At 40.7% G+C, this 25599-nt stretch overlaps 1 protein-coding gene across 1 annotated transcript in view; it reads right to left on the bottom strand.

The window, feature by feature from the left end:
- Positions 1-25599, bottom strand: part of LOC102041347 (sodium channel protein type 5 subunit alpha-like) — a 217310-nt gene that overhangs the window by 132948 nt on the left and 58763 nt on the right. Inside the window, exons 7-8 of the mRNA XM_031059735.1 lie at positions 19329-19559; positions 4849-4912 (exon numbers count right to left, since the gene is read on the bottom strand). Of these exons, the coding sequence (XP_030915595.1) occupies positions 4849-4912; positions 19329-19559 (295 nt within the window). The remainder of the gene's footprint in view (positions 1-4848; positions 4913-19328; positions 19560-25599) is intronic.

The raw sequence follows: 25599 nt of genomic DNA, 5'->3' as shown, positions 1-25599 counted from the left end.
GCTGAATACACAGGACATATCATGTGTAAGGGAAAAAAAAATTAGGCAGTCTGATCCAAAGGGGGTACAACTAACTTAAAATATCCACACTTTTCTGAAAAGCTAGCTCCTTGTTGTAATTGCAAATGAAAAAGTGAAAAGAAAGAATGTAAGTTTCTCTTTTGTGCCTGTTTGTTTACTTTGTACATTGACAGCATCTTGTCTCTTTCTCCTAATGGACAAATTTCCTTGCTGTTTCTATTGCTCAACCAAACCTTCAGGCAGGAGGGGAAATAAAAACAGCAGCCAAAGCACAGCAGACAAATATCCCTGTGAAATTCCAGCAGGATGAAAGTGAAAATGCTTTAGAGCTGAAATGCATCTTCCTTTCTCACAGACAGATAATTCCACACTGCTGCAGCCCCATAAAAATCTTTACTCTGTGGAAAAGCAGAGGACTCTGCAGTGCTGTCACTCACCAGAGTGAGTGGGTAAATGCCACCAGGAAGCTGGAATTGCATGGGAGGGTTGGTGGGGCCTGACAGGGATGTGTTCCACACTGGGAACCTGCTCTGGTAGTGGTGTGCTGCAGCAGGATGCCTCCTTGGATCTGGAGGTGGGACCAGGAGGGCAGACATATAGGATGTGTGTGTGTGTATATATATATATATACATATATGTGTATGTATGTATATATATGTATAGATATATAGATATAGATGTGTATATATATAGATATAGATAGATTTTTTTTTAAATAGGAATGATGTGGTGGTGCCTACTGTTACCTGCTGCTCTGCAGCCCTCACAAATCATGCTCCACTTGATGCCAGGACTTGATTTCACTAAGGAAATGGCATTTTCCACCTTCTGCTTCCATCTAAGATCTCCCAGTTATTTGACCATTGTACTGGATCTTTACTGCACCTTCCTTGAGGCTGAAACAAGGTGTTCAACATTGGATAAGATATGCACTGAGGATTAAATTGAAAAGCAAATTTATAGAATTTGTAATCCCTTTTCTTAAAATCAGACCATCTGAGCTTTCTCCATCTATTTCAAACAAATAAAATAGAAGATGCTGAAATTGCAAAGAGAAACAATTGATGTATATCCCAGTGCAGCAACATCCAAAAGTACTACTAAATTTAACCTCCAAATGTATCTAAAACCATCAACAACTGCAAATGCACTGCTTTTTTGTTATTGTTGTTTTTTTTTCTTAAGAGAGTCTTACTGTTAGCACTGCTTCCAGTCTGACCAATCTGTCACACAGAGCAAATAATTTTTCTATCAGTGTAGTTTTCTGAATGTGCTTGTTGTGAAACACCAAGCAAGGTGTCATTTTGAGCCAAAGAATATCTTTGATCACAATCATTTGATTTTCTCTCTCCTCCAAAAGTTACTTCTTGTTTCTATTGTACTCTGTTCCTTGTAAGCACAAAACAAATTCTTGCAGTACATCAAGGGGGGAAATGCAGTTGGATAAACAAAACGAAAAGTAACAAAAAAGTTCTGTTTGATTAAAGGAAGAAAAGTCAGATTTCAAGAAGGTTTCTGAGGCATCACATGGGAAAAAACCCCACAGACAGATTAGTCCTTGTGCACCTAAGAAATTTGCCATCTTCCTGACATTCCTACCATGTCTCTGCAGCATGGTTTTTAAAGTAGATTCTTGAGGTTGCTTGAGCATAGCTAGAAATGCAAATAAATGGGGTTTTTTCCTGCCTCCCTGCCAGGTCAAGTACTAGAGACATGTTTGCTGCAGCTGAGTGACATACATCTATTCAAATCCCTTCTGAACTGGAATCAACATTACCTAGATCCATTACCTCCTGCTCTATTGGCAGCTTGGGTGCTTGTTCAGAAAACAGTCCCTCCTAGTAATGTAATAAAGCCCCCACCTTGGAGATAATTAGATTGCCTGTGATATAGAATCCACTGATGATCATTTCCCTGCTGATTTTGGCTTGCTACTCCAGCTCAGGTTGCAGTCTCCATCACTACATGTTCTTGCATTAGACCACTTGAGTCTCATCACCTAACAATTGCCAGAGCAGATTTATTTGGATTTTTTTTTAACTCTTCCATAATAACAGCAACCAGACAAACCTCAGAGTGTCATTAACATGCTTTTAAAAATGCGCTGAAATGGCTTCTTCAATTACCTCAAGATTTAATATCCTGGCCACAACACAGATATCCCTCACTCTAACAACAAATCCTTCCAGGAGAGAACACATGACACCACCTTTCCCTGAATTTCCTTTGGGTCCTCAGTGTGTCCCAGAGGCTGATGAACTCAAACCGTGAGCAAAAGCACATTCCACAAATGCTGAGAACACTCAGACATGGCCTTGCCAGCTCTCTTTCCTTACCACACCTTCCTGATGCCTTGATGGGTTCCCAACCCAAGAGTCATGAATTTCATTACTAATAAATGAGGGAACCACAACCTCATGCATCTACTTCCTCTGAAGTCCCCTCCCTTGCTCCTGAGGTGCAGAAGGTCCCAAGCATGCAGATTTTGGTTTACTGTTGACCACTCTTGCTCTTGGCTTCAATTGTTGAAGGGTGAGAGAAAACAAATCCAGATAGGTACGTCAGCCTGTAAATGATGCTCTCCCTGTCCCAACAGGTGGGAATACATGACTTTGCACATCCCCTGGGGCCTGAGGATCATCTTTCTAATTATCTTCATGCCTTTAAACAACAGCAGTGGATGACTGGCAGCAACTCTGTGCAATGTGTAGCAGATGAGACAACACTTGGTAATTCTGAGCTAAAAAAACCCAGTGTAAGTAGGAATATTTATTACCTATTTTTAGGCATTTAAACCTTACCCAGTGGTATTAAATACTTAACTAAAACAGCAAAAGGCTGAAGAAGAAGGAAACGAGGCATAAAGGGAGAGTTGGTTTCCCTTGATGTCACAAACATTGACAGTTTTGATGCATTTATCAAAAGAAGTACAAGACTCAGTTTGAAGGTGTCATTTTGTTCTCTTATACTCAGGAACTGCAAGTTCTCCCCTGGCTGTTTCAGGCTGTAGCTCTCTTGTGGGCGCAGTGCCTCCACCAGAGGTTTTCTCCAATCATGGCTTTTTGCTGACACCCAAATTTATTAACTTTAACAGGAAGGAAAGAGGGTGGGTTTGCTCATTTGCCTTGCTACAAACTAACCCTTAAATCCACACAGGCTGCCAATACAGAAATACTCCACGGATATTGGATTGGTATTTAACTTCCCACCAGCTGAACAATTCCAAAGCAGTAGCAAACAACCCTTTCAGCACTGCCCATGAGCAGCAGCTTTCCACCACCACAGCTCAGGTCACCAGTGAGAACAATGAATATTCCGTGACACACAAAATATTGTTGCTGTGCAGAGCACCTGTTTCTCCCAATATTGGTTTGCAAAGGCTGAGGTTCACCAGCACAATGGAGATTGCCAGATCCTGGGATTCCCGGGAAACATCCCAATAGCCTTGGAGTTCTGCCTGAGCCTGGATAAACACAATGTATTACAATCAACAAAGGCCCTAATTAATGGATGCTGACATTGTACCTCCCGAGGAACAAACAAAGGGGAAAGCATGGCCCTCTGCCCAAGCATCTTGGAGTCTAACTCAGGCTGGCAATACTCATCAGACACACCAGGCCTGCAGAGGGAAGGCTGACACTGAGCTTTCCCTTTGTCTCATGTCAATACAGATACAGGCAGTGGCAGCAGAAAGCAAAACATCTCTCCCCAGGACTTGAGGGCTCTTCTTGCCTTTTTGTCCACAAGCAAGTTCAGATTTCATCTTCCCTTCATCTTCCTGCACACATGTGCCTTTTTTTTTTCTCATTAAATTCCTCCTAAATGAAACCTATTTTTTTTCGTTTTTGCATTTTTCCACATTTGGTTCTACCAGCTCAGAACATCTTCCTCCAGAAGTAGATCATCTCACCTCCTCCCCTCTCTTGGCTTAAGACACCCACCTTGCTGGTTCAAATGCTCTCACATATTTGGCTCAAAAGCTCCTCTGTCTTACTACTCCAAGGTATTTTCCACCTCTTTATACAACTCCTAACAGCCTGCAATCTTTGCATGGCTCATAATTTCCTCTGACCACAGAAGATCTCATCTCCTTCCATTCCGTCTGAACTCTTCCACTTCCATCAAGATCATGAGAAGCTGTCAAATAAAATCACCAGATCTGACAGTGCACTTGGACTCTGGGGATGGGATGCAGGAGGAACCACGGGCATCTAAAGATGGCAGGGATATGAATAAAGCCCTTTATGTAGAGGTTGTTAGTACACCCCTGGATCTCTTCATTCTCTATACAATGAGAAAATGAAATACATGTAGTCCATAAGCAAATCAAGTGCAAATGTAGAACACAATTCAACCCCGAGTACCTTCCCACTTCCAAAACATGATATTTTTTGGACATTTGTTGATTTGTTCATCTTCCTTTGCCAAAAGCCAGAAAGTCATCATCAGTTTCAATCCCTCCAGGTGTTCTGTTTCATTTCCATTAAATACTCTCCACTCAGCCAAAATTTTACTTAGTTTTCACTATTTTTTACTGAGAAGTTCAAATGTATTGGAAAAGAACTGTAATAAGGCCCCTAAAGATTTTAAATCTGAGTAAGTGACACATAGAAACTTCTCCTCCCTGCAGTTGAAAAAATTGTATTACTATGCACAATATTGCCATTATCCTCTCTACTATTATGCCTAGACCTAAGGAAGTTGAAATAGCTACTTCATGCTGGTGAAAAGTGGACAGAACTAGAGGAAAATGTAGTAATAATAATAATAATAATAATGAAGGCAACAAAACCAGACCAGAATTGAAGATATTTTTAAAGTACTTACCCAGCATCAGTGCTGTTGCCACACAGTAACACATCTTCTGTACCATTTTTTATGAAATAGTTCACTGCAACAGAAATAGAAAATGGCTTTTTAATAAACACATTCTGGGAATGATAACATTCAAAAATATCATCCACCAACCAGCATATTCAATTGGGACAGCAACTGAGAGATGAATGGCATGCTTTTGCTTTGTTTTGCTACTTTTAACTTCTATGAATTGAAAAAATAAATATATGTTTTCAAATCTCTGCAAGCACTTGCTGTTTGTGTTCCAAATCAGACCTGTTGAATAAGGTGATGATGGGCTGTGGGCAATGTTTTTAGGAAATTCTATTCAGCCATGTCTCTCTGCTCAAACCAAGAACATTGTTACTAAATTCTGTAAATGTAATGAAACCAAACCATATGCTAGCCTGTAACTTTTAGTCTCTACACTGATGAGACACATATTAATCGAAGTTTGTGGCAGAAATTACTGACTCATAGGTTAAAAACATAACCAGCTATAACTCAGAATGTAACAATATTAACAAAGCAGCCCACTCCCTCAGTCTGGAGGATTCTGCTCAGCATAGGAAACACACAGTATAAAGCAAAAGAAACAAAAATGCACCCTGTAAAAGATCAAACAAATAAGGAAGCATTCACAAAGACAAATATTTATCACTGTAGTCATCTGTAATGGCAATAGAGAGAGACAGAAACTTCTCAAGGGAGCCTCAGAAGAGCAAGCTAAATTTAAGTGCTGTGGATCATTCCCAGGTTGACTCTCAATAAGGCTTAAGGAAATTAGCATCTCCAGGCTAATGAGAGACTTTGCATATACACTTCTTCTCTCCCCAGCCAACCAAGTCTAACAAGCAGACTAACAGAACAGGAGGCCAATTTCTTCTCAAAAGGATAAGCAAAGTCAGTGTTCCAGACGGAGTGTGAAGAAAAGGTGTTCCAAGGAGTATTTCTAAAGCCTGGCTGGTGGCAGGGAAGAACAGATAAAAGCATTGCTCTAGAAACATAAAAAATGCAAAACAGAGGTGTGCAGCTCACTGAGGAGGGGTAAATAATCTGGTGTGCTTTGCTGCAGCAGAGAGGACGTGATTCCCTCTTGGCCAAGGGATGATGGTGGCAGCCTTGCCTGGTGAGGCTCTGTGAGCAGAGGGGCCTCTGCAGATGCTGCTCACAAGAGGTTCCCCAGTCCAGGCTAACCCTCTGCTGTGAAATGTTTTAAAAATCAAGAGTGACAGCTTATCCAGGCAGGCTATGCAGAGAATGCTCAGTGGCTCAAGCGCTGAACAGATGTGCTGTGGCTTTCTCAGTAAGCTGCGAGCAGTGGAAAAGCCCAGCTCTGCTGCATGCCAAGAGGGAATTACTGCCCAGGAGCTTGTGGTTACAGGGGCACGTGATGGTGTTCACAAGTTATCAGAGCACAGATCCTGCTCACACTGGATGCTTTTCCACTTTGTCTGGTCATGTGGGATTTTTACAGAAACACCTTGTGTGACAGCAGCACTTGGGACTGGGTATGGTTGAGGATTGGTGATCAATCACCACAAAACAGAGAAAGATGCCACATCTGCATCACCTTTCACCCTCCAGTTCTGCTGGGCAAGGACTTGTGCTTTTCTCAGGACAGGTGGCATTTTATTTGGGACACACAGAGTCAGTGACACAAATACACCAGACTACTTTCTCTCTAAGTTAGATGGTCATCAAGGTTCTATCCAACACAAACCATTCTATGATTCCAGGTTTGATTGAAATCCTGGAGCACAGCGTTGGTTGAAACCAAAATAACACCTCCTGGTCAGTCAAATCAGAAGATGAGAAAAGTGTGTGGGCACAGAATTAAGGAGGACAAGGATTCTCTGTGTGCAAACAAGAAATCTGAAATCTCAAATACTGTTGTCTGCTGTTGACTTGAGCATTTACACTCCTAAAGCAAGCAGCAAGGCAGGTGCCAAAGAGCCCCATGAGATGCAGGCTGAGGAACTGGTGAGTAGGTGCTGCTGGGAGGGCACACCTTCACCATGGGGTCTGCGCAGGGAGTGCCACAGCCACTGCGACAAACCTCGGGCTGAGGAAGAGGAGAGCTCCCGATTCCCCACTGATAAATGAAAGGGGGATTAGAGCTCTACACCCAAGGAGACAAATTGCTGTATTATCAAAAATGTGCACAACAATCAATCTTTGCTTCAAAGCCCGTTGGTTTGGGTTTCAATCAAGCCTGCTGGGCAATCAGAGAGCTGCAAGAAGCAAACAGGCATCACTCTTGCTTTAAAGAATGAACACCCTTGGTACCACATTAAACCATGCCTCATCTTCCCATCAGTTCCCAACTCTAACCTGGGCAGAGAACTAGGAACTCCTTTTTCATGCAGAGCAGGATTTTCTCTCTGAAAACTGCTCAAACTGAGCAACACCACATGAAAACACGATGATTTTTCATTGCCTTGGAAGATTGCAATTAATTTTTGGTTTGTTTTTCACTGAAAAATATCAGCTTGTGACTGGGAGAAAAAATAGGAAAACAAATATGGAAAGTAAAGCTGAAAACCTCTATTTTAGGTGCTTCCTTTTGGGTTTTTTTCTTAATTTTTGAAGTAAAATTAAGCCAAAACCATTATATTTGTAGTACCTTTGTGTGTGTACATAAACTTTATGCAACACACCATTCTTTCCAAAGGTAATGCTAATTTTTTTTTTTTTTTTTTTACCAGCGTTAATAAAATGTTGGTGCCACAGTCATAGGGTACATGTTGCTTTTTAGGAATTTTTCTACAGGAATTTCCAGAGTAAGGTAACTACCTGGTCATATTAAAAGAAGTAAAAATGGTCTGAATAACAAAGTTTCCTTCAAGTCCATGCTCTGCCTCCTACATTTCTCAAAGTAAAAAACAATGGCCATAAATTTAAAGTCACTAAATGCAAGTGGGTAAAACCACAAATTTTCCATGTCTATTCTTGCAATATCTTCCTCCCAAAGTCAGTTCCTCATCATTTTGTCTGTTTCTTTCTACACTTTTTCAGATTTCTCAATATCTTCCAGATTTCTGCATTGCTCCCTCCCACACTAGGTGATTCTAACAGAGTAAATATTCACAGTGTCTCCACATGTCAAATCAAAATGAAGGGAAAAAAAGCAAACTTCCTCAAAAAAAAAATCCAATTAAAAATATGCTCCAGCTTGTGCTTTCCACACCTTTATCACACAACTGAGCAGAAAGCCAGTAGGGTACATAGACTGCAGGGTAGAATGAAGAGTAGAAACCTTCCTCATTTCTGTGTGAAGGAAAGGAAATTCTTCTCATTCAGAAAACTGAAATAGGTTTGGAGTTGGCTTAGAAAATATATGTTCTGCCTCCAATTTCTGCTCCCCCTTGGAGGCCCTCCTGAAACATTATTTTGACTCATCTTACAACAAATTAATTCCAATTAAAAATAAAACCACCACAACAAGCGTATATATTATCACACTTGCATAAAGAGCAACATTCAAATATCATTAGTCACTGCCCAGAGAAGAGTCCTCTGGCTGACTTTCTAACAAAAACTTCAGAGAGGTGTTTGTTATCTCAGACTATTTATTGCAGCCACACGGGCACTCGCTGGTTGGAGACCTTCTCCCAGCGCTGGGGCTGGCAGAGAGCACTGCCAGCCACCCAACGTGCCCATTCCAAATTTAAAATGCATTTCAGAAAGCTCCATCTCCTTACAGCTGTGATATGTGGCATGGAGAGGAAATAGACAACACCCCCTCCTCGCCCTTTCGCCCACCGGCGCAAACGCGCTCTGCCTCCCGGTAATTCGCGATAATTAAAACGAATCCTTGCTGCACTTGCTGTGTGCACACTGTGTCACACACGGAGAAGCCTCTAATAAATGAAATTGAGTTTGAAGATGAAAAACATGCCTCACAAAAGCCATGGACCAGGCTGTATTAAGGGTGTTATTAGGGGAGAATGCTTGGGGAAAAAATTGAACTGCCGGTTAGTTCTTCCCGGCTAAAAGGGTTTGTAAATAATTATAATAATCAGTTGCTCTCCTGTTGCTCAGCCCCTGACAGGACATCTGGGTGTTCTTTGCTGTCCCCTGGTATTTGCTGCTGCTGACCCTTCTGCTGAGTTTCAGAGGCTCTTAGGTGCTCTCCTCTCCTTGCTTGCCATCCTCCGTCTTTCCCTGGGAAATCACTTCTAGCCCAGCTCTCTGATGCCTCCATACCCTGTAACCACATGGAAGGACATTTCCTAAACTACAGTTCAAAGAAGAACAGGAGGACTTATGGCCAAGAAGGTTGCGTGGGTAGAGGGAGCAGAGATCAAGGGGACAATTTTATGTACAGCACAGGCAACTGCATGACTTTGTGGTAAACACAGCCTGGAATTCTGGGCATGAGTTGTCCTGCAGGAGATATGGAGGGGCTTGGAAGAGGTTGTAGAAAATCATACAACCAGGTGGTGAGAGGAAAGTGGTCTCCTTCAGTTTGAGTCTCTCTGGTAGGCTCCTCTTAGTGCTTCTCCCCACTCTCCAGACAAGTCAGAGAAACAATTTCCCTGCCAGGCTCAGCAGTCGCCACAGCACAGAAAATGTCTCCAATTTTGACAGTACAGCTTTTTCCCCCTTTGTGAAAAAGCCACTAAAAATATCAATCAAGCCCTCTTGAGCTAGATGGCTCCCGTGCACTAGGAAGAGGCTCTGAAAGCCTCAGAGATCCACAGTACCTGGTTTGTGCTGTTCACATGACCTGAGGGAACAAAAAGCACATCAGGAAGGGAGGAAAAGCACATCAGGAGCTTTTGGAGGTGTGCGCTAGAGGAGATCAGAGAATTTAGATGCTCTCAAATTGGCTTGGAGATCTTGCCAAGCCCAGGAGCATCCCCAGGAAGACAAGACAAGAGAATGACTAGCAATAAATGCACATGCTGGCTTTTAAACATCTTCAGACAACCTCCTTCTATGCTTCTGTTCCTCACCAGTCACTCAGACCCCCACTCTTAGGGCTTTAGGGTGCATAGTAACTAAAAGCACATTTAGTACCACTTGTTTAGACATATGCTCCATATGAATAGGCAGCAAAGTGCTGAAGTGTGCTCTCTGGAAGTTTTGTAGAGGTTTTTCTGTTTTGTGGAATTTTTTTCATATGTTTCACACAAAAGAATTAAAATCAAAAGCTGCCACAATGGTCAAATGCATTTGTGATTACAGGCAGATGATGGAAAAATTGAAAAAAACCAAAAAAACAACTTCTGCACTTACTGTGATAAAGAAAACAAACGAATTGGATCAAAAATGGCTGGGAGACAGAAAACATGGGTTAAGATGAAAAGTCAGTGTGCAGGATCTCTGTAGGCTTGCAGAGGGCTGCACCTGCACTTCTTTGTTACATTTATAAGAACAAGGGAAAGAGAAGGTGAGCAGAGAGGCAACAACATCTCCTATACATAGTATTTTCTCCTATACATAGTATTTTCCAGGTAAATAAAGTCTGAGGCATGGACTGAATGAGGAGCACTAGAGACACCTACTCCACTTAAAAAAAATAGAGCAGAGAAATGCAAAATGGAATATTAAGCTGTCAGAAAGTGAAGTAAAGCAGAGAAGGAGAAAATCTCACCTATTCATAACCTTGTCAGCCCTTAAATTTCCTGTAAAAGTTCAGATAAGAGAGATGGATTCTTTTTTTTTGGTAGGGTTTCTTAGTCAACACTTTTATGTAATACGAAGCTGTGATCAGAGGAAAGTGTACTATTGATATACGGGAGGGCAAGGATGGAGCAATATGGACAAGAGGATCAAGTGCAGCCTCAGCCAGTTTGCAGATGACACCAAGCTGGGTGGGAATGTTGATCTCCTGGAGGGCAGGAAAGGCTTCTCACTCTCTACAACTCCCTGACAGGAGAGTGCAGCCAGGTCAGGGTCACTCTTCTCCCAGGGAACCAGTGATGACAGGACTGGGAGAAATGACCTCAGGTTGCACATGAGAAGGTTTGGATTGGATATTATGAAATATTTCCTCATGGGAAGGGTTATCAGGCATTGGAATAGGCTGCCCAGGCAGGTGGTGGAGTCACCACCCCTGCAGGTGTTTAAAAGATGTGTGGACGTGACACTTGGGGACAGGGTTTATTGGTGACCTCGGCAGTGATGGAAGAATGGTTGGTCTTGATGATCTTAAGAAAGACCACTTTCAATGCTTTCAATAGGGTACCTGCCAGACTGGAAAGTATTGAGAAGTAATGAGAATGACTGGTAAAATTTAGGAAGAGCAGCAATTGAAAAAATGGGCATCTTTTATCCTAGGAAAAAAAGTGACTATCACAGTAAAAAAATAGCATGTATTCTGGAAAAAGAGAACAGGGAGCTTTGTGTGCTCCTAGTGACAAGAACATGATAACAATGTTTTTTGCCTTAAGAAAATGGAAGGGGGAAAAGAAAAGAAGAATTTTCAAAACTAAAGATAAAGGAAATATTTTTCACTGTATTTCCCATTTGAACTGCTGAAGTTGCTGCTGCAGGGCTGCCCCTGTGGACAAAACATTCAAAGAAAGATTTGTTGCCTGTGTAGATAAGGATATCCTGAGTTACAACAGTTATTGTTAATAGAAAATGAGAAAAATATCTATACTTTGAGCTCTACTAATCATTTGCTGGAGCAAATGGGACTGTTCAGTTGCACAGAGAGATGCTGCTCTAGGTATGCCAAGGCCAGGTTGAGCCTGGGAATTCCCATATTTTATCTCTACCACACTTGGGGGAGTTCAGCCCTGATGGAAATTATCAGTAGAAAATATATCTTTACTTACTCCTTAAAACCAGTGCAAAAGGAGCAAGCAGCAATGCAAGTTATTCTGTGCTCAGGGTGCACCTGGGTGTTGTGCTCAGAGGTAAAAGCAGAAGATGCTCTTGCCTTAGCAATGCACTTTATTGTTAAACCTGGAGCATGGAGCAGTCCATGGACAGGCCTTAACAGGCACATAGAAATTCCTTTTAAATGCACATCACTGTTCAAGCCAGGTGGTGTTTTAACTCTGTAGTTTATTAACAATTTGAAGGTGCAGGAAAACTGAAAATATTTAGTCTGAATTTTCCATGACAGATCTTTCCTCAAGTAGATATCTCCTTTCTATTAGCAGTGATGAGAACAAAAGGTGTAACTGAGGTAGAAATGCTCCTGTTTCACAAAACATTTGAAATATTTGTAATATAAGAACATCATCTGTCACCACAAGGCTGAAAAACGTCTTACTGGATGGTCAGGAAAAGACTGTATTGGGTTCAGCATTATCAATTCCTATGTTTTTCTGATCCTTGCACTTCTGTTGGGGGTTTTCTTTTTCTATTTAGCTAAAAAAATCAAAGTGCACAGGTACAATACCCATGTTAATAACACACCAGAGCATTAAGTTTTGAACATTGATGAAGCTATTTATCAAAAGACCCACAGTACTTGAACAAAGCCACAGTATTTACAGTTAGAGTAACGTCAATAGATTCCATGCGGACAAGCACCATCTGAAAGCCCAGAGAGGTTCCTTGTTTTAATCACTGGTTCATTCACAATCATACATAAAAAAACACCTATTCCAGTCCCAACTTGATTTATTGCTTCTCTCTTTCCTCCCACCTCCATAATTATTCATCAAACACTCACTGTCTTCTATTACCACCTCAGACAACTCCTCAAACACTTCAGCTCTCCCAAAATTGGCCATATTTATTATCTGACTTGGACAAAATTTTTTTCTCTACAGTTCCCATACAGATTCAGAGTATCTGTTCATAGAGCTCCATTTCAGTGGTTCTGGAAACTAAAATGATTCCATCAGGCAGAGATAAGAATCAGGCACAGAGCTTAGAGAAGATACCCACAGCCTTATCTACATGCAGATGTACATTTCTATATATTCACACCTCTATGCCTCAGCATCTCTTCCCCACAAGCCTTTGATCCCTTCTCAAGTGCCCAATACCATGATTTGGAAGGGTATCCCCAAAACTTCACATACCCTGTACATCTTTCTAAATACAGAACCTGAAGCAACCCTAAGTCTTCCTGGTCTAAACGGTGTTGACAAAAAATATTATATTAATCTTGATCTGGATTTTTTCTTTTAAAAGTTGTTTTGTTTTTTTCCCCCAGATCACTGTTACCCACACAATTTGACTCCAGAAGAGAAAAATAACTGCCATGAAATGAATGCCAGAAACTACTCTAGAAGAAAAAAATAACAACCCTGAAATACCTGTTTTAATCTATAAAAATAGTAGTTGATTCCTCCCATTTAAAGGCTCATAAAGCTTGAACGTTCATTTATTTTACTTGTTAATTTTTTTTAATGTCAATTGCTTGGACAAGACTAACAGAAATTACAGGGTTGCTCTTTTTTACCTTAAAAGATTCTGATTTTGAGAGCAAAAAGTATATAGAACAATTTGAAAACAAGAGTCTTTCAGAGTGTCTTAAACAAGGTATTTAGTCTAAAGAAAAAGAAAATGCTGGGGTTTAAGACTATCATTCCATAAGTGACTTTATATAATTTAATTATAGTTTTAAGGTTCTACTCTAAAGCTTTTTTTCTTATGCTTTCAGCCCTTACATTAAACCCTGCTCAACAAAAGGACTCAGATTTCTACTTACTGACTAGTCAATAATCCATTTTCATAATGGAATACATAAATGACATTAAAGATTCTAAAATCACCAGCTTCATGAACCAACTACACCCAGTCCATTGGTACTTCTTTAAGCCAGTGACACATCTGACATCCCATAGCTTTTAATCCATTCTAACTCGCATGTTCATGAAGCTTCACTTCATCAAAAATGTCTTTAATTTAAACACCACAACCCAAGACAGGCTTTCCAGGTGTTATTTGGAGCTGCTTTCCTAGAAATCTTTACAAGTATTGAAATTAGGCTTTATAGGTTTTTTAGTCAGCTGGTGTTTCTAAACTATTAACTCTCTTAATGATAACCAACAGCACAATGACTTCGACATTGATCTATTGATCTCATAATTTTCATAATGCTGTGGATGTAAACTATCATTATTTTCAACCTTTTTCCCCCTTTATTTCATTTTTTATGTACAATCACTGCTGCATCTAAAACTCCAATCTTCCAGGTTTGTTATTATTAATATCTAAAAATAATCCTCCTTGGGCTTATTGATCGCAATCTCTCACCAAATCTAGAACAGCAGGTAGGAAAATAATTACCTATCAGTAGTCACCATTTCCCCAGATGAATGATTGTAATTTTACCACTGGCACTTGACATGAAGAATTTTTTAGCCTGATTTTATCTGATGCTCAGCTGTCTCTCATCCCACAATCCATTCATTCAAAGAGTAGTCGCACAGAGGGAACTGGGAGACCTGATGAGCTACTTCTCCCTTAATCTTCACTTTTCCCCCTCTCTAGGTTTGCAGTGGTAAGCATTACTCATTGGAGACAAAGCCAGAATGGAATAATTTTTCTGATAAGCCTTCCTCTAAGAAGTTCTGTGGTGGTGTTCACAGGGGTCCCAGGACGAGGGAAGAGATGAGAATCTTGACTCCATGTTTCAGAAGGCTGATTTATTATGATATATATTATATTAAAAGAAAATTATAGATTAAAACTATACTAAAAGAATAGAAGAAAGGATTTCATCAGAAGGCTAGCAAGGAATGGAAAGGAATGATAATAAAATCTTGTGACTGACCAGAGAGTCTGAGCCAGCTGACTGTCATTGGCCATTAATTAAAAACAACCACATGAGACCAATCAAAGATGTACCTATTGCATTCCACAGCAGCAGATAATTATTATTTACATTTTGTTTCTGAGGCCTCTCAGCTTCTCAGGAGAAAAGATCCTAACAAAAGGATTTTTCATAAAATATGTCCGTGACAGAAGTGCCTGTTTAAATTTTGAGCCATTTAAATGGGTAGAAAGAGTATAAAAGTTCTCTTGTTCATCCCGAAGAGGGGTACCCAGCAAAAGGCAGATTTTAGACCTGAATCTCCACTGTGAGTGGAGGAAAGACTAAAAATTTGTCTCATCTTACCATGACTGCTGTGCCCAGTAATTAAGCTGAGACACCAGAAGCACCCACAGTAATTTAGCAGAAGTTTCTTCCACAGAGTTAAGCTTTTAATGACAGTGCCTGGACACTTCCCTTCTTGGTAGCCTAATCAGGAATATTTGCTCACACTTTTATATTCTAGGACTTTGTAGTCTAGTGTTTAGTGAACCTAAATAGGAGCCAGTTTGAATCTTCCCACTGGGTCTCCATGCTTACAATTTTGCCTCTTTCTTCCCAAGTTACCTGGCACTTCCTCCAGCTGCAGAAGCCACTGAAATGATGCCAAGAGCAAGCAAAATGTTGGGTGGACAGGTAGGAATTCCTTATGGGATTTAGTGTGTGATCATCTCATGGGAGATGAAAATCCAATTCTCAACAACATTAGCAACTTTGCAATGCAGGATTGACAAGATTTATAGAAAAAAGACTTTTCTTGAACACACTGGTAGAACAGGAATGTACCCATGGGTCTTGAGTATGGAGTTAAGGAAAGGAGCTCCAGAAATCTGGGGTTGTGGTGGTTATTGCCTCAGGGATAAACCAAAAAGCAAGAGCTACCACATAACTGTGGTTAAGCCAGTGCTGACACAAAGTTTATAAACTGACTTTTTTCCCCGTATATAAAACCAAAATGAGAGGATCTAGAAGACAGATGAGAAAAAGAATTTCCTGCCTGGAGGTTGAAAGCAGATAAGGAAAGATTACAGAACTTTGTCCAGATATGAAGTTTCGAATAAAAAAGCAGACCTGGAGCTATCCTGGGCCATCCCAGAGACACAACCAAAATGTCCCCTGTAGCAAATGCCCACAGTACACAATTATCTCAAACTAAAAAGGGCTTTGAAAGACTCAAACGCAAGTTCTTATCTTCCTTCACACCTCATGACTAAATCTCTCAACTATTTCCTCTGCAGCACCAAACAATCCTTTCCTCAATTACCCTTTCAAGGGGTTTTACTGATTTCTGTTTTTTCATTCATGCAAAAAATGGTTATAAGGCACAGGAGGAGGCTGATGCCATTTCAGAGGTTCCCTGCTGCCCTTTAAAATATTAAAATGTTCTTAAAGAATCCAAAGCAAATTTTTGTTCTTCAAGAAAAGCAGAACTGTCACATCACCCCATTTTAATTCTCTATTTTGGTGTCCTGATGAACAGAATTAAGAATTTCTCCAATTTAATTTTCAGTGGTTTGGACTCCTTTATATCTTTACATTCCTCTTTTTCTATAAAGTATTAATATGGATCCCTGACAGTACTTCAGGTTTCTGTTTTCTGCATTTTTTAGATTAGTATCCCTGCTCCAAACTAAATGACTCAGCCACATTGGTTTTGAAATCTCCAAAGAGCTCTTGTAATTTTCTGTGCTCCCTTCGAGTGAACTCTACTATCTCAACATGCTGGCCAATTTTCTTCTCTAGTTCTTCTTCAGAACAAACACTGACATGATTCTGTTTCTTAATATATTCCTCTTTTTATCTAATTTGGTCTGCCTACACTTTAATCTAACTGTATGTATTGCTTAATTCCCTGCAGTACTTGAAATTCGGACTGTTATTAAATTGTGGTCAGTGCCTCTCCCTTAAACGGTCACTTCATTTCACCATAATACTTATGCAAAATGAAATACAAAGCACTATCCCATGTAGTCACAAAATGAGCCAGTCCTTCCATTTCTGAATCACTTTAGTGCAACAGGAGATATTTAAATGAAAATCCTGCTTAATATTGTTCTCTCTTGCCTGATAGCTAAGCCTCCTTCTTCAGTGTTTTGAGGAAGGCTTCATTGTTCTTATTCAGAGGTCACTACTTTTTTCTTATAAAGCTGCTATTCTTCTAGGTCTTCAGGGGCCTGCTGTATTGCCTCAACACTTTCACAATTTTAGTGATTTCTGTCTATCCAAAGTAAGTGACAACTGTTTGTCATAATGCACCATGTCTTTATTTTCAGACATTATGAAAATACTAATTAATATTATTATTGTTACTTCCTAGTAATAAAAACTGGTCAAAATTTAATTCACTTTAATCTATTATCTCATCAAGCTGGTTATCTTTCTAATAAGCAAATCTCCTCTAGTGATAGCAAGTGTATTTTCATGACCCTATTAACTATTGCAGGATTTCCTATATGGATTTCTGGGAGTGTCTGCCCTCCTCCCCATAACAGGACTACATAAATAAACTTGCTCATGCTATGCTGGAGCAGCTGTACAATTCCCCACTTTTAAAGCAATGCTGCAGCTGGCCCTGACATTATCTGTATTTTAACAGACTATCCTGTATCACATTTACCCTATTTCCATTTCCAGAGAGCCAGACTATCTTCACAGGCCCATTTCCCTCTTTCACCTTTCTTGCAAGGCTTTATGCTTCCAGCCATCACTGTTTTATCCCTCAATGCCTTTTTGAGACAGGGAAAGCAGCTCCTCACACAGGTCTCATTTATCTGTGGGTAGAGGAGCCCTGAAGTGCCTTAATCCAGCACAGGTGCACAAATATCTTTACAGGTTCCTCACTGGAAGCAGGGATGGGATAACACTTCAGCAGGTTCCACACCATCCAGCAGAATTAAAAGAGCTCTTTCCCCTTTCAGCTGATAAGGCTCTGATAGAAGGGCATGGAGAGGACACATAAGCTGGTGGTCAGGGCCAGTTCCAAAAACAACCCTCACTCAGGCAGAGCATTGTGACCTGTCCCTCCTTAACGCTGCATCCACCACATCATGCCCTACGGACTCTCATGGTGAGCTTTCTATTCCTTGAAGGAATCTGCTGGGGTTCCTGTCGCTGATTCCCCAGCTTCTGGGACTCTGGCTGGGCCCTCCCAGGGGGCTCTCCTGTTGGGGGAGAACCTCCTGGGGTGGTCTTGTGTCAGGAAAGAGAGACACACTGGATGTTTTTGGTCTCCAGGTTCTCGTTTATTGTGATCTTATCTAGAGTTTTGCACACTATCCACACAAGGCTCAGCACACTGGAAAAGCACTGCAAAAATGGCCAACAATCTCTTGGTACAAGGTCTTTTAAAGCTAAACTATCCAATTAAGAACTGACATCTAGATTTTTTCCCTTTTTAACCCAATAACTGCTCCCCAAAAGCCTGCAATGTAGACTTTTCCACCCAATCACAAATACCACCCAAACCCATGAAGAAGGAGGAAGAAGCAGCATGAAGAAGAAACCCAGGATGACACCCTGTAACCTCCATCTTGCTTCCATCCACAACATCCTAAAAATTCCAAACCCAAAGTTTCTCACAATGTGATACACCTACACTACTCTCTATAAACTATTCCACACCTTAGTGGATTCCAGTCTATTCTGGAGTTTAGGGAACTTTCTCCATGAATGAAGGTCAAAGTCAGCGCTCCCCTGGGGGTCAGGGCACCCCAGAGCAGACAGGGAAATATTCCCAGTACCCTGGGTTTCCACAGGAAACCTTCTTAATACCACTCCTTCCAGGATTCTCAGACCAGAGGGAGAGGAACTGAGCAGAAATGCCAGAAGTCACCCATGGGGAATGGAGGGACTGCCCTTGGACAAACCCCTGGCTCAACAGAGCCCTGGGTCAAGCCAGCCAACTCCCACGAGTCAGATTTGGGGGTTTTATAGTGCAGGTGGCTGGAGATGTAGGACTGCAGGGTCCACAGAGTCAGAGCAGAGTTACCCCACGACAGAATGACACTGCCTCTCAACCAAAACTCCAGTTAATGGATTGATTATGTGGTTCATTTTTCTCCTTAAAATAAATAAAATACAAAAGGTCATGAGTTTGTACAGGATGGCCCAACCCAAATAATGACTTGGGTCCAAACAGCAAAAGATTTCCTTAAAAAAAAATCTCTTGGGATTTTTCAGATTAATAATTGAATTGATTTGTTTTACTTTTTGAAATTTTTTAAGGCCATTAACTCAAATGTTGAAGTTTTCCTAGGAAATGCAAGAGCTACAAATTGTCTTCAGAGAAACAACATGCAAACCAGATCCCCACAGAAGGAGCTGAAATTTTCATGTTATTGCTCAATTCCAGAAAACAGCTTTAAAAATATACAAGGCCCCCTAAAACTGTGAAAATCATCTGTGAGGACTTCACAGGAAAGCAGCAAAAGTATTTTCAGCATGAACTGTGAAGGCACCATAGAGATTCAGAGAAAGGTAGCCAGGTCTTTCAAAACCACATTGACATCATGATGAGGCAGTAGTCACATTTTGCTGATTCACGTACAGATCTTCACCAAAATAATTTAAAAAAAAACCAAAAACCAAAAAACAAAACCACACAAAAAAACACCAAAAAAAATCCCACAAACCAAAAAACCCAACCAAACCAAAAACACCACCCCAGAATGCACAAACAAACAAAAATCCCCAAACCTCAAATGATCAGAAACCAGTTACAGGGTAAAGAGGAGCTTACCTGGATCACTAAGAAATTCCTCTGAGTTGTTCCACGTCCTACCATCCAAGTACAAGGAGCCATTGGTGAAGTTAAACATGGTGTAATCCCTGACACATTTGTGTCTCAGGTTGCCCATGAAGAGCTGGAGGCCTATGAGGGCAAAGACACTCAAGCAGAAAACGGTCAGGATCATCACATCAGCAAGTTTCTTAACAGACTGGATAAGTGCCCCTACAATGGTCTTCAGCCCTAGGGAGATAAAAGCCAAGAGTTTATAGACTGAGAGACTGAAATGTGTCCGCAGAGAGCTGCTTGTCATGATGAAAATCTCCATGGAAAGGGAAATCTGGAGGGCTTTGAGTATGTGTTTGCAACTGGACGTCAGAAATGAGAGACAAGTGATCGCTATGAATGTCTGGTTTGGCCTGCTTTTGGACAAAAGTCCTGGAATTGCACAAACACTGGTTTAAAAATGGAGGGGAAGAACTGGATGGAGGGACAGTGAGATGTGAAACTGTCCATGGATAAAGAAAATATGGAATGTTTTACATTTTCATGAAGCTGCAGTAATGGCGGTAAAGCCTAAATCCCATTGAATTTTGAGAACGTGAATTGCTTTTAAATCTCTCAGGTGATTCTGATAACTTTATCCCTAATATAAACAGATGAAGAGGTATGGAAATGCTGTTTATTCCCTGATTATTTTACATATTTTAGTGCCAAATCCAACATGCTGTCCTCATATGAATAATTCCTCTGCCTTCAATTCATTTGCTTAAGACAACAAGAATTTGGGATTAGAAAAAAAGCCAAATACAGGCAATCAAATAAATACAGTGGAAATTATTTGAGTAAAACAACCTGAGGCTCCAAAACTACCTGGGCAAAGTTAATCATTTTATAGTATGCTGCCAAAGTAGATAAATAATCCCATTGCATAACACCAAAGGCTTGGGTCACACAAATTAGCTTCTCTTTTATTATTTCACCCTTTAACACTAGCTTCACTTTATTCTTCCATAAATATTCAGATAAAAATAATTATACAGTTTTCTCAAGTGATAGTTATTGCTTTTGAAGTGTTCTTGGAGATAAGCACTGTTTGAGCTGATTGAATATTACATGACTACAACAGAAAATCCCATTCCTTTTTTAAAAAAAAGACCCTTCTCCTCTAAACTGGTGTGTTGCAGCTGGACATTAATATCAGCTGCACATTGGTGGCAATTTTGTTGTTTCTTTCCTATTTATATTTAATTAATACTGGCAAGCAGTAATAAGTGCTTCTGATAATCTGTGTCACCAGTATGGCAGCAATAAGAAAAATTGATTTAAATAGAAAAAAAAAGAAAATGCAAAGAGGAAACAGGAGGGATTCTCCTGGGCAATATTCAGAAGCACATTGATTTGCTCACTGAATATGAACACACACATTAAATCTCAGTTCCTTGGAATTCCACCCCAAGAGTTTGGCAGCCACAAAGACTGAGCTAGTGCTGCATAATTGGAAATAATGTGAAAATGTACTTCAGGACTCATAGGAAAGCAAAATTAGCTTTTGGCTTTGCTTAAAAATCTCTGGTTAAAGTGAGTGGAAACCAAGGTTTCTCAGATGAGGATGAGCTGCTGGAATGGCCAACAGGTGCAGCAGTCCCTGCATCCAGCAGCCTAAAATACTCCACTCCTGCATGGGATATTGCTAATCTGCGAATGATACTAACATCTGTAAAATGGCCCATGTAACCAAAAGGCACTGATCCACCAGGTGTGGGGAGCTCACAGAATTCCCAGAATGTCTGGATTGGAAGAGACCTTAAAGATCATCCAGTCCAACCCAGCTCCAGCACCTCAACTCAACCCTGGCACCCAGTGCCACATCCAGGCTTTGTTAAACACACCCAGGGATGGGGACTGCACCACCTCCCCGGGCAGAACATTCCAGAACTTTATAATTCTTTCTGTGAAAAACCTTTTCCTGATATCCAGCCTAAACTTCCCTTGGTGCAGCTTGAGGCTGTGTCCTCTGGTTCTGTCAGTTGCTGCTCTTCTCACTAAATTCTCTGTTTGCCTCTCCAAAATTAGTTTGTGGCATGGTGAAGAGGGTGAGGTTAGACAGCTCCCTGCTCTGCTCAAAAATAAGGTATAAATTGTTGCAGGGCAAACATCAGGCAAAACCTGGATTTTCATGCTACTTCTCCTCCTCACCAGAAAAAGGTTTTACAAATGAGGTCAGTTCTACTCAGATACTTAGAAAAAGGCTGATTTGAATTTTTGAACCCATCTGTAGGCTTGGCTGCCTATTTTCATGCCAAAATAAAATAAAACCTTTTCTGCTAATCTAGACTTGAGTAAATTTTTTACTTGAACAGAAAGTAATTTTAGATGTAGCCCAACTCTGAAAGGACTCCTGGGCGTCACCCTTGTCCAGAATTATAAAACATTTAAGACAGTCATGTCTTATACAAGTAGTGAGGCAAGGAAAAAATTTGCAAATAAACTAGAATTCTAAATTTTTTTAATCTAATATTCTGAAACATTTTCAGTGATTCTTATTGTTGGTTGTCCTTTGAATGCACAGATGTTGCTTTACTGAAGTTGGTTAAACTTGGGAAATCCAAATGTAAATTGAGTCTTAAGGAAAAAATACTACAAATCCTTTTACTGCCACACTTGCTGTGAAATCCCTGCAGAACATTTTTTTGTTTGTAATACAAATACAAACTTGGAGTCTGTATTTGTACCATCTAAGTGCACTAATTATTCTTACTCATAAGGGCAAGGACAATGGGAATCCTAATATGAATAGGGATAATATTAGAGAAAAACCCTACAAAATTCTAGTCACCAATAAAGACACTCTGTTTTCAAAATCAGGCCTCAGTATTGCCAATTTCAAGGTCATTTCATGAAACATGTTTTTCCCAGATTACTTACTGGAGTTTTAAATAGAATAGCAATTCTATACTCTTCATTTTACAAGTTCATTCCTTGCAGGTATCAAATAATTTCTTTATGAGAGGGTTTTCTGCTTTACTTCCTTTTTAACTTTTTTTTGTTTTGTTTTCATAGCTTACAAGCTTGTGAACAATTTAAGATGATTCTTCAGTACTACAATTTCTGTAAATAAAGACCATTTAAAAATAACTTGTACTCTGCCTCCTGGACCTTTGTTAAAACTTTCCAGGAAAACCATTTGGAGAGTGTTATACTTACAGCTGAATTGTTTTTTCTCACCCTTTAAAACCAAAATTTTCTTGGAAAATTAAGTAGCATCCATCAAGGTGGTTGACACAACTAAGTGCCAAGGCTATGGAAAATATTTAATTCATTGCTCATTTAAACTATCTGTGCCTCTAAAACAGAAGGGCTGAGGGGAATTAAGGACACTCAGGACTTCTTGCAGGTGCTCTGCATCTCTCTGAATCAATCCCATGTTTTGTAAAAGCAATGCTAGATGTATTCAAATTTAGAGCACAGTTAAATCTTCTGGAGAAATAATCCTCCTTTGAAATAGTGCCAATGAGAGCACTGCAATATAGCTTAATAGAAGATATTATTTATGGGGCATTAAAGGCATTTACTTAATTCTTGCAAGTCAAACATCAAACCAGGCAGCATGCAGGAAAAAACTGAGGATCTGATCCAAAGCTGAGTAACATCTACAGCTGTTAGTAACAATGGGTCTATAGATTACTCCCTGTGGAGTAAATCAATAACAGGCTTTTTCTGAATCACTGACTTCTTTCCACACCTCTGGGCCAAATCCTGCTTGCATGACATGAAAAAAACCACGAGATCCAAAATCAGTGGAATGAGGGCTGTGTAGGCAGCCTGACATCCGCAGAGAGCAAAAAGAATTTGGCCCAAATGTTCCTGTTAAGGCAGGTAGAAATTATCACATTCAGAGGTTAATCAAATAATCATTTTTCAAATGCAAATCAGAAACCATAGAAAATGCAAGCAACACCAAACAATGAGAAATGGCAGGATCCCAAAACACCATCCATTCCTTATGTGAGATGTGAGGAAGTATTAGCATAATTCAGTATGACATCCATACCAGATGTTGGCAATCACCTACAGAACATCAGACACGTTCGTGCACAGTCTGGAAACAAGCGGGAAGGAGAAGAAAAATAATAAAACACCAAAAAAAAAGAAAAAAAAGAGTGTGACTTGCAGCAGGGTTGTCCTCATCGAGCCCATTCCTTTCCCTGAGGATACACCTGTGTCCTGTAAATGTCTGCATGAGTCACAGGCATGTAGGGACACAGAGCTCACCCTTGATGAGTGTATTTTGTCATTACTTACTGAGACATGGGGCAGCAGAGAGTTTAACAACGTGCTGGCAAACTTGAATTGGTGTCAGCATACCTGCAGGCTGGCTTAGCGTGGAAAAGTGACTGACAGGCCAGTCTCCAAGGAAAACACAAATATGCCATATGTTTCTCACCTCTGGGGTAGTTACTTCTTGAGTTAAGTGATTTACCCACCAAAAGGGTGACATTTATCTCCCTGCAGCAGGATTTCAGTGCAGTGAACGAGGGTCAGTCTCCTCCACACAGTCTTATTTCTTGTTCTCCGAGCTCTGTTCTGGCTATCACAGAGGCACTGGATAACATTCACAGCACTATTTATAGCCTTTAGTCTCACACTAACTTAAACGGGAGCTGGATCAGGCCCCAAAGTGCCTTGGCCCAATTTTCTATGAGGTCACCTTTCCCCGGTACCCTGTCGTTTCGTGTGAGATGTCCGTGGTGTACACGCCTGCTCCAGAAAGAGCAGGAGAGCTTCTCTGGATACAGCTGCACACAGGTAGTTTTCAAAATCCTGGGGATGATGATGATGATGATGATGATGGCCTGCTTTTTTGGCCTTTTGATGGAGAGGGTGTACCTCAGGGTTTATATTATCTCAATTAGTACTTATCAAAAACATCGGTGATTTCCATGAGGGTAAAATATGATTCAAGACCCTCTGTTGTTGTTCCTATTGAGCCCACTGGGATTTGGATGCTCTGGTAATGGGATGCTAATGGGAGACAAATGAATGGCTTCAGTGGGTTGTTCTGCTGCTGACCATGGTTCCTCTCTGGCTAGAAAAACAAATGAATCCAGTTGTCATGGGAACACGCAAGACGCCAATTAGTAAATCAAATCACTGAGAGTTAAAGGTTTTAAAATGCTTCCATAGAGAAAATGTTACCTATTTCTAAGCACCTGAACTTGTACAAAGCTTGTTTTCCTCTCAATATCATGGGCAACTGGAAAACAGGAAGAAATGGGTGTGTTCAGGGCAGAAAATGGAGAATTGAGGGGTTCCATGGAGATCTTCTGCCACAGGAGATTAGGCACTGACATGATGTCTTACACAGCTCCAGGGGAAACAAGAAAGATCTGATGAAGCAAAAGAGGGAGAGGCTGCATCCAGAGACAGGACCTGCAGGTCCATGGACATTTGGAGCAGGAAATATTAGCATTCTGGCACCCAAACTTAGCCCCAGCTCTCCAGTGAGAGGGAAACTGGCTGGCTGGTAGATGCCAACATTTGTGTTGTTGGGTCTGGATCTGAACCATCCACCTGGGACAAATCGTCTAATAACAAAAACAATGAGTCACCGAAACAGTTCCTGGACTTCCCAGGACCTGGGACCTCCTGGGACCCCCAGGTCCTGGGACCTCCACCTTTGAAGGGCTTCTCAAAGAAATCAGGCAATAAATACCATGCCATGCTCGAGCTGTGCTAAATGCAGCCTTAGGCCAGGAGAATGGACTCTGAATTTGGGAGATCTTTTTCAGCCCTGAGAACCCGTGTCCCTCTAAAGATCCCTGTGCCTGCTTGAGCACTTAGAGCCAGACATTAAAGGTAGGTGAGATTTTTAAAAGCACCAATTGTCAGCTTTACTGACTCCCCCTGGAGTCAATAGAGAAACTCATTGATTCCAAGTGAAGCAGAATGCCTTTGAAAAGCAGCCTCTAAGTGCTTTGCTGGACAGAAGCCTCACACCACTGAGGGCTTGGCCTGTGGCTTTCTGTAAACAATTTCACTGAGCACGAGAAGCCCGTGCATGTTTGTGCAAATAGAAGTACCTGATGGAAAAGTGATCAATTTTATTGAGGGAAAGCTCAGATATTTCCAAAGGAAAATACAACTTGGTGTTTTTCACCTGAGACGTGAAAGAGGAAGCAAAAATAACAACCACCTTCTTCTCTCTACGGCAATTAACCCCAAAAATCTCATGAAAGATGTTAATGCTCATCATCTTTTCATTTTTAAGGCTGCTGGGGGA

The sequence above is a fragment of the Geospiza fortis genome, unplaced genomic scaffold (assembly GCF_000277835.1).
Source record: "Geospiza fortis unplaced genomic scaffold, GeoFor_1.0 scaffold182, whole genome shotgun sequence".
Classification (NCBI taxonomy): Eukaryota; Metazoa; Chordata; class Aves; order Passeriformes; family Thraupidae; genus Geospiza; species Geospiza fortis.
Note: the sequence above shows the minus strand (reverse complement) of the source record. Positions and strands in the feature narration are given on the sequence as shown.